The sequence below is a fragment of the Cebidichthys violaceus genome, unplaced genomic scaffold (assembly GCF_023349555.1).
Source record: "Cebidichthys violaceus isolate CVI_PGR_0920_01 unplaced genomic scaffold, fCebVio1.0.p SCAF_42, whole genome shotgun sequence".
NCBI lineage: Eukaryota > Metazoa > Chordata > Actinopteri > Perciformes > Stichaeidae > Cebidichthys > Cebidichthys violaceus.
This window is the reverse complement of record NW_027176617.1, coordinates 447,740-457,669: the sequence shown is the minus strand read 5'-3', so window position 1 is coordinate 457,669 and position 9,930 is coordinate 447,740. Positions and strand designations below refer to the sequence as shown.

The 9,930-nt window shown below is 42.0% G+C and overlaps 1 protein-coding gene across 1 annotated transcript; it reads right to left on the bottom strand.

The window, feature by feature from the left end:
- Window positions 1–1,633: 1,633 nt before the first annotated feature.
- On the bottom strand, window positions 1,634–8,466 carry gmpr (guanosine monophosphate reductase). Its single transcript, XM_068728458.1, has 9 exons — window positions 8,042–8,466; window positions 5,225–5,344; window positions 4,836–4,919; window positions 4,540–4,713; window positions 4,381–4,462; window positions 3,794–3,900; window positions 3,304–3,346; window positions 3,019–3,178; window positions 1,634–2,867 (listed from the first exon to the last, which is right to left on the bottom strand). Exons 1-9 carry the CDS (start codon window positions 8,126–8,128, stop codon window positions 2,684–2,686), a joined length of 1,041 nt encoding a protein of 346 aa, XP_068584559.1. The 5' UTR covers window positions 8,129–8,466; the 3' UTR covers window positions 1,634–2,683.
- Between the last annotated feature and the right edge of the window lie 1,464 nt (window positions 8,467–9,930).

Genomic DNA, 9,930 nt, shown 5'->3' with positions numbered 1-9,930 from the left:
TGTGCATGTCGTGTCTTTATTTGAATACCAACGCCAACAAACACACCCACAACACCACAATTTTGATATACACAACACAAGCACTGCATTTAAAACTTTATCCGTCACAAGCCATGATGTTTTTCCTCTATTGGGTTGGCTTAGTGCTGAAATCGAGCAGAAAATACTCCCCTCTAGTGTACAGTAAGCTGCATGACAACTCCACTTCATGCAATGATAAAGACACTGGTCAGTTCGCTCAGAGGAATTCTATGCTGCACTTCAGATCATTTTCCTTCTCTGGTTGTCTTTGACAGTTTTGGTTTACTATCAACAAATAAAAGCAGAGGAAATAAAGAAAATGCTTGACTGTTCCAACGACGTTGTTATTGTAAAGTCTCTGACACCGACAGTAGAGTTATTGAATATTATTTCCAATAATAATTCACTAAAATGTATTAAATATTTTCATATTTTACCAAAATAACAATTGTAGTACAACAAGGAGGAGCCCACTGATGTATGAAGTGATTTTGGTCACACTACATTGCATGACAGTGAAGTTATTGAATATTGTTGTAGTTGCATTGCACTTTGTAGACGGTCCCTGCGCACTCCAGTCTCGCAGCTGGCCGCTCATTTAGACCAATACCGTTTGTGCAGCTCGGAGGAGCCCGAAAGACGGCCTGTTTTAATTAAATTAATGTTGTAGCTTGTTGTCTACCTCACTACGGTCACAGGGAGGTATCGTTTGTATTTTAGCAACGTTTCGCTAACGATTTATTGAACCGGGAAGTCCGAATCTTTGAATATCTTTCCAACTTTACCTAACCCGGACCAAAATCAAACAACCCCACTTAACAGGTGCATTCTGGGTCTCGCTAAAATGCTAAATGCTAAAATGCTCACGGTGGGATCCTCTTAGCCTGACTTCTGTGTTCACTGAGGAACTTCTACCTACGGTGAGGTTTGTGACACCTGTCTGTCTGTTTGTTAACAACGCCTGTCAGAGTTGTGACTGCAGAGCCTCAGTCAGCTCTAAACTTTGTGTGTGTGTGTGTGTGTGTGTGTGTACAGTGTTTAAACATAAAGCATATGTTTAAACACTGAATGCGCTGCTTTGCTGTGTTTGTGTTGTTTGTACAGTTCTATGCTGCCTGCTTTGTTGATGTTTTTGTCTGCTGTTGAAGAAGTGTCTATAGTGGCTATTTCATTTATGTGACTTATTGTTGCACCCGCCGTGGTGTCAGTAGACATTGTCTGAGTTGTGTCCCTTTTTTTGGTGGTAATTTCCTTAACGTTAAGACTGTTCAGGGGAACGAGGTTGGTCCTAATTGATAATCAGTTGAATGCAAATGCTGCAAGTCTACAGCAATGACATATACTGTATAGGTTTTGGACATCGGGCCTTAAAACTTGTAATGCAGTAATGTTTACCCAGAGTACATTTGAACTGTTTACTTTTTTACTTTGATCTAAGTACATTTTTACACAAGTATCCTTTTACGTCAGTTTAATATTCTACTACCATTTCTATACATTCTCAACATACTGTATATTAAATCTGGTGGATGTTTTGTTACCAAATCCTGACATTTAATAACCTCTAATACAAATATACAGTTTCTCGTCCAGAAAAAAAATCACACAGATCGTCCTCTAACCGTCTTGGTTTATTTCCACCATTTTCTATCTTTGCAATAGCAATGAAACTGTAAGCGCTGCTTCTCCCGTATGTATAGTAGAATTTTCATTTAATAGTGTAACTTAACTTTGTCGTCTTTTTACATGACTTTTCCCTGAAGTTCCTTTACGTAAAGTACAAGAGCAGTAGAGGCCACAGGGCACTATTGATTTCAAATGTCAGGCACAGTGGAATCAAGGAAGAGGACTTAAACGTGACTGTTTTATATGCACATCAGAGTAAATCAAATATGTCACATGTTTCGGATGCATAAATTCAGACGTCATCATCTTCAGCTCGCTCAATCTTCCTGACACTCCCAAAATACATGCACACACTTAATAGGGATACACTATTATGTTGTCTGTCATCCAAACAATGATTCAAATTCACAGAATGAGCAACACCACGGAGGAAATTCGTAGACCTTTAACGGGTGACCACTCTGGATCTTGCATATTGATTTCTACATTAATTCCAACCTACAGTTGAGTAGAATACTTTCCCCAAATGATCTTAGCACAAGTATTAGCCTCCTCCTGCTGAGTGTGTTTACATGCAATGTGTTTATCATAGCTGTGATTCTTGTTTATTCCCGACTACTAAGTCAAAAGAGTATTTTGTAATATTAGATCTAAAGTGCACATGCCTCAGTAGTCCTGCTCTCTCTCTTCCATTTGAAAATGAAATCTGGCACGTTCAATAGCATCTTATGGTGTCTCTAAGCATGTAAACACACTCGCTGTAGGATTAAGTTGCTTACACTGCTTTGATTCTTCTCCGGGAGAATTGAAGTCGACCTGTGAGTTTCTTTTAATCACGGCGTGCAGGAAACATACAGCTGTCTGACAGCAGATATCCTGAGAGAAACAGGCTGGGTGATCATGCAGAGAAGTGTGGGGAGTATGCGTTGTTCTCCTGTATGTGTTACACCATTGTCCTACTATTGCGTGTTTAAACTTGGCATGATGCATGTACAATGCATGTTCTGCAACCAGTGTGTGCATGTATGTGTACGCCCTACGACGTGAACATTTGACTGGACTGTTGTGTAACACGAATGAAGGTGGTTCTCCTGCTCAGCTCTTTGAGCTTCGCGGCGCCCACGTAGGTGCAGGTGGAGCGGAGGCCACCCAACACGTCAAGGATGGTGTTCTCCACATCTCCTCTATAAGGAACCTCCACTGTCCTTCCCTCAGACGCCCTGAGAGCAGAGAGAGGAGAAAGTAGGAATACGGATGTTTTGTAGTTATCGTGGACCATCTGAGTTATTCACCTGAATATAAATGAAAAGTTATATTAAGGATAATAGTAATCCATAGAAGCTGATCGGCGTATACTTCTCAGCCTCTTACCTATACTCAGCAACTCCGCCCACGTATTTCTTCATGGCTGTGTCGGAGCTCATGCCATAGAAGAGTTTGTATTTCTTGCCGTTCTTCTCAATTAACTCTCCGATGCACTGGTCGTGGCCCGCAAGCATTCCCCCCATCATTACAAAGTCAGCGCCTGCACCTGAGGAGCAGAGGCAGAGAAGCCATGTTGGTTACAGTTGTTAGAACATCACAGCACAGTCATATGAACGAATATGTGATTCATTAAGTGTGAAAAGAACATAAATGGTGGGGTTGAATACTTACCAAAGGCCTTAGCCACATCTCCTGGGCAACTACAGCCACCGTCCTGAACACAGAAAAATAGCCGCACGCGTGTCAGCCATATGGCTTCACGCTGAGTCTCAGGTCTTAACGTTTTTCTTGTTATTCCACCAGCCTCAGAAGACTGAGGGTGCCCTCTAGTGGCTACTACTATTATTATCAACATTAGAAACTAAAAATTAGAGCTGTTTATAACAGCAGAGATGAACTCCTCTCCAACAGCACAATAAGATAGCGTTAACATATGCAGTAAACTTAATATGTGTATGTGTATATGTATACTTAATATATGTGTGTGTGTATATATATATATGTGTGTGTGTGTGTGTGTGTGTGTGTGTGTGTACGTATATATATATATATGTGTGTGTGTATATATACACACTCACTCACTCACTCACTCTACATAATACTAACTTCAGCAACTCTGGCCGCCGGTTGGTATTTGTTTGTGCCTTGATGTGAGACTTACAGAGATAATGTGTCCTTTGAGTCCATGGGCTGAGTCTGCACACTCTATTACGGCACTGAGTTGTGGGTAGCCCACTCCTGTCTTGATCCTTGTCGTGCACACAGACCCTGCAATGCACAGTTCACAGTATACGCATTAGAGAAGTCCATCGCCATTGTCACTGTCTGTGTGTAATTTCAGCTGCTGTAGCTACAGGAGCCCGTTATCTTTCAGGTCTGGTAGTGTCAGTTCAGGTTGCTATTCCACAAGCTGGGACCAGAAAACAGCACCGTCTCAATGCCTAGGCCCATAGGGGATTTATGAAACTTTATAGCAAAATAGAATAATTGATACTAGAGCTCTTTCATCTTGTTAAAGTTGTCATTTTACAATGATCTGCTAAAACCAGTTCTGCTGCATTGAAGTCTAATCTGCTGACTTTATGAGTCTAGTACAAACTAACCTTGCTGATAAAGGCTGATGTGTGTGTTTGCGTTCCTGCTTGTTTCCCATCTTAGTTGTGTCTGTGTTTATATGTGAGGCCATCGATTTAGGGGGAAAACACTACTCAGGCTATTTGTAGACATGCTCAAGACAGTCGTACCCACCTGGGCCAATGCCAACTTTGATGATGTCAGCACCAGAGAGGATGAGCTCCTCCACCATCTCCCCTGTTACCACGTTACCGGCCTGCAAAGCCAGACAGCATTAGCCCTAAGACACAGTCTCACAATACAATGCATCCCAGAACAGCCCGTCTCTCTTACCATGATGGTGTGCTTGGGAAACTTTTCTCTGACCGTCTTGACAAACTCCACAAAGTACTCAGAGTAGCCGTTTGCCACATCCAGACAGATGTACTTGAGGGCGGGGACTGCTTCCAAAATGGCACACAGCTTCTCCAGATCTGCAACGCCGCTGCCTGAGCTGGCGGCTATATGCTAGTGAGAAAAACCGTGTTTGCCATTTAGGGGGAGACCCTTATGAATAACAAATGTGTGCAGTTACTGTTGCTTATGAGGAACAACCGACATAAAGAAATAACGGCAAACATCTCTATTACCTCTAAGCATTCTGGATGATTAGCAGCAAACTTTTTCCAGTCCTCGACAGAGTAGTGTTTATGGATGGCTGTGAAGAGAGTGTGCTGCAGAGAAAGAAGGAAAGAAAGATGGAATGATTTAACACACAAAAAAAAGCTGCATTCCCATTCTTGTCTGTTCATTAGTGATATTTCTTCCATCACAGTTCCATCTGTAATGCAAGATTTTTTTAAAATACATAATGATGATGAGTCATTAGGCGTTGAAAAGAAAACAAGTATCATCCCACAAGCTAGCAGATTCTATGTCAACTACAAAGAAATTGTGCACAGATCTTGGCGGTGACACACGGAGACAAACACAGTGACGCCGTTATTTGTCCTTCATCCATTCAGTTGTGTTAACTCACTTTGCTGAGGACCAGTGCCATCTCAAACGTCCCTGTGGTGTCCATGTTGGCAGCGATGATGGGGATGCCAGTGTAGGTCTGTTTAGAGTTGCGGAATGTGAAGGTCCTCTGAAGGTCCACCTGAGGGGGGATGAGACATGAGTACCTCTGGAGACCTGCTTCATGAACATTAATCATAGACTACTAGGAAAGTGTTTTAATGCGGCAGATGGATTCTTTTTTTCTCTCGAGCTGACTGAGAGACAGCGCAGACTTTCTTGAAAATGTGAGCAGCTCATGTGGCTTGATGGGGACGCACTGAATCATTAAGATCCAGTGATTAGCTTCGCCAGTGCTGCTATAATGTGATAAGCTACATGAAACAAGCAGGGCCCATCGTGACACACTTGCTGCTCCCTTTACAGGACAGTGTACATGTACTGATAAATCAAGCTGTGATTCCCTCCAAAAACATTATTCCAATGAGTTAACATGACTTAACTGCTGAACTGTTAACTACTCGGTATGAGTGGAGTTTATGCACATGTGTTCCTCTAAAGTGAGTCACAAAGAGGAACATACGTTTCTTCTTTAAAATACTGAGGCAGCAGATTGACTTTGCCTCTTTTTTTACTACTTACTACTGTTTCACTGAGTTTTAGCATACTAGTATATTTTGATGTTATTACATAGTCTTGTTGTAGAAGTCATTTAGAGAAGGTATATTGTATTATTAACATTCTTAATACTTTAAACCTGGGAAACCACAGGGAAGTTTAGATGAACAGTTTTATAATGAAAAGTGAAACTTGTTAAGTGTTTAAAACAGATTTTAAGCCTTCAAACTGATTGCATATACTAAAATACAACAATTGCATACTGCTGAGAGCTTTTGTTGAGTAGTGGCAAGACATTTATTATGCCACAGCAAAATGAGGCTATAACTCATAATGGCGGCAGAAAGAGGAAGGTGGGGAAAGGAGTATGGATGAGAAGGGAGGAGCATACGGTTGTGCAAATGCATTGTATTGCTGCAGTAAATCAATACAGGCCTCTTCTTTTTAATACAGCACACTGACTCAACAAGATTTTCCAGTATAGTCCAGTATAGGACACGTGGATCCAGTTAGTCTCAGTTATAAAGCATCCTTAGGATTTATGCGATGCCATTTTTGTTAGCTCTGGATATATCCGATTTTTTACTGTTCATAAAATCTGTATAGTCTTTGCAATTTTTGCAGATTGTGAAACACTGAGGAACTATCTTTTATAGAGAGAGGTTTTGGGGTTACAATCTGGCTAAGCTGATGCAGATGTGCAGCCATACAATTTGAAGGGCTTCAATACAGTTGCTGTCATCTTCTATTTATTGACGTGTTGCAGGTGTTTTTGCTAACTCCAATGGTGCAGTGAAAATTCATATCAGCATCTGCAAAAAAAAAAGTCTGTTGTTATTGATGCAGTTTGTCTTCCATGACGTTCATATACCCTCCACTCTTCTAAACAACTCGGTGGATGTTTGGTACGCTTAGCTTTGACAGGTGGATTTCTGCTAAATGCAGCAATAATTCTAACAAGAGCAGTCAGATGGATGCCTTTAGAGTGTAGGGGCCATAACTTTGGCAGCAGTATACTGGAATGCTGCAATGAAGTCATCTTGTGTAACTGACATCTGAAATCATGTCAGTTATTTTAAGTGTTTGCTTTATTATTTAGTTACTGTAGGAAAAGCGGATTTGATGAAATGTCAGAATTTAACATATCAGATATTCAACAAATGTGACAAAATGTAAAACTGTCCGTTACTACACTCCGTACACATCAGTGCATGCTCAAGTGCTGGGTATTCTCTGTGCTGTTATCTGCGTCAGTGTGTATATATAATGTTATCCTGATACCTCTGTGGCATATGGAATGTGCTCTGGTTGACTGTAACACACAGTACTATTTTTAATCCGGGTTTCTGAGAAGTCTCCCGTGTCTCATGTTTTCAGAAGCCAACTCCCACCCACTTCCACCTTCCACCCCAGATCTAGTGCCACCACACCAGTATCAGGATCTTGGGTCGGTACCAGTCCCTGATCTAGTGACACATTGCTGAGTCAAGGAAGTAGCGAGTATACAACGACAAGGAGAGGTTTGTGTTGTCCCTGAGAGCTAAACCAGTGGGTGATTAGAGACACTGTGGCCTGTTCTACTGGTGTAAAATGCAAATGACTAAATCCATTCGGTTCAAAATCTTTTTTTTAACATTTTTTTTTATCTCTGCTTCTCCTCCTCCTCTTTTGTTGTTTTCTATGCTTGTGGACAGTTGTTGTTTACCTCCGTCTGGTACAGGCTGGCCTTGTTTCCTGTCACCTTTTAAGAAGGTCACTCCGCTGTTACATGCTCACAGTCAAGGCAGTGTTTTTTTGCTCACCAAAGTACAAAGGCAGTGTACACCTACTGGCTTACATGGGACAAGACAACAATGAGATTCTCACATATTGAATTACAGTGAGCGTGCACTTTCAAGCATATGGCGTTTAATAATGTAATTTCTGTTGCTCTGTGAATACATATGTAAATTTTGTATCTTTAATCACGACTAGCAAACAGGGTTAGAAGGCCCCAAAATACTGCCCCCCCACCCACCTTCCACCCCCTTGTAATAATAGTTAATATATTTCTATTGCCTCACCTACCATAGAGTTGTAAGGGTAAATAGACTTTCTGAATGCAGCAGTAAACAGATTACACTCCTCTTGGGAGTGCCGGACATGCCGGTCTGATGGTTAATTGACCTAGCTGTAATATTTGGATTACAGTATCAGAGTAAAACTAATTAACCGCACCGACCTCTGAGCGACTCTTCAGGCTGCTCCTCTTGGGTCTGAAGAGGACATCCTTAAAGTCCAGCTTGAGGTCTGAGTCCACGCGAGGCATCTTGGCTGCCCAGAACACCGACGACCAGGATGAGGATGATGAATATACAGAGGAGACTCTCCTGAGGAAGACTGCTGCAGCAGTGGTGGTCGCTGGTCCCAAGCCCCAAACACAGAACCCGAACCTCCAGGCGGCCAGCGTATTTATAGCAAAGGGGGGCCCAGCTCAGCCCCGGCCCCCATGGCTTTATTTGGGCCTGGACTCTCTCCCCTCTCTATCCCCCTTGCTCTCTTTCTCCCTCCACTCCTCCAGCGTCCTCTGTCTCTCCCCTCTCCTTCAGCAGAGTGGCAGGAGCAGCAGTGGCGGCAGTGGCCAGGCGCCTGACGCATACACACACACACACACGCACACGCACACACACACTCTCTCACTCTCTCTCTCTCTCTCTCTCTCTCTCTCTCTCTCTTTCTCTCTCTCTCTCTCTCTCTCTCTCTCTCTCACACACACACACACACACACACACACACACACACACACACACACACACACACACACACACACACACACACACACACACGGGAGAATTGCAGTGGGTTGTGTGCTGCAGTGCTAAAGAGCACACCTGCTGTCCATTTGGGGCATTGCTCCCTGAGCTAATGGCAGACAGCACAGAGAGGGAAGGGGTAGTGGGGGGGTATTTGAAAAATACATCAAAGTTGAACCATTTAGTGCACCAGCAGCTGTGATCCCTTCTGTTTAGAGCGTACCGCAGTCTATTATTGCATTTTCTATTGTAAAAGATCTCTTCCTCTCAAAAATGTGTGTGGAAATCCTCCAGTGCGCATACACTGAGAATGGACTTTTCAGTGGACTGGGAGACATCTTTCGTGCAAATTAAGTCATAGAAATAAAAATGAATAAAATGTCCTGTTATACACTGACACAGTTTGGTTTAACTACTCTGGGGTATTCCAATAAGCAGAATTCTCATCAATTCAGAATTGATCTGAGACATTTGAGTTGGTATGTGCTCGTTATTATCAATTTAGGTGACGTAATTGTGTATAACTATATCTTGATATATGATTTCATCACGATATAATTCTGAATTATATTGAATTATCACAGAGCCTTGCTTAATTAAATGTACTTGAATGTACTGCCTGTAACATATACTACAATTCACAAGGCTGTCCTGAAAAGGCATTATAAAGACAAAAAGACTAAAATTTTGCAAGACATTTTGTGGCTGCTACTGCCCGAAGACGTTGCAATATATATACGCCATTACCAGTAGTGAGATGTATCATTGAGGTTCATTTGAGATATCGCTTCTCTCATTTCTGCATCTGAGATTCATACTCTTGGATTGAATCTTGTTTTTGTGATGGACAGTCTTAAACTTGAGAGTAGCTATTGAGTAGTTGGAAACACATATTTGACACACGCACGCAGCGTGTGTCAAATATGTGCTGTATTATACCTTTTGTTTGAGATACATTTTGGAAATGATGGCAGCTATCACACACACGCGCTGCATGGTTACCATAGTGATTGTGGCACCAGGGTGAAGGGACAGACTAAATCTAAATATACTAAAACCATGAGTCCAAACAGCAAAATATTGATATCATCAGAGAGATAAGACTCTGCCGAAGGCGGTGATGTGGTTTTTATGTTTGTGGGGTCAAAAATTAGCTTGAGAGCAGGTTAGAAAACTGGTACCGTCTGCTTTCTTTGAGAAATTTGTGGTCAGATTTGACATTGAGTATAATGAAGCAGTTGGTTGGACTTCATCGCTTTCAGGCTCCCTGAACCAAATGTGTAAGTCTGTTGGATTCCACTGACACAACATTTCCTAC

Coding starts and splice junctions, on each gene's coding strand:
- gmpr (XM_068728458.1), bottom strand. CDS start 8,128: ATGCCTCGCGTGGACTCAGACCTCAAGCTGGACTTTAAGGATGTCCTC. Junction 4,920..5,224: donor TGGCACTGGTCCTCAGCAAA/GTGAGTTAACAC, acceptor CTTTCTCTGCAG/CACACTCTCTTCACAGCCAT. Junction 3,179..3,303: donor AGATGTGGCTAAGGCCTTTG/GTAAGTATTCAA, acceptor TCTGCTCCTCAG/GTGCAGGCGCTGACTTTGTA.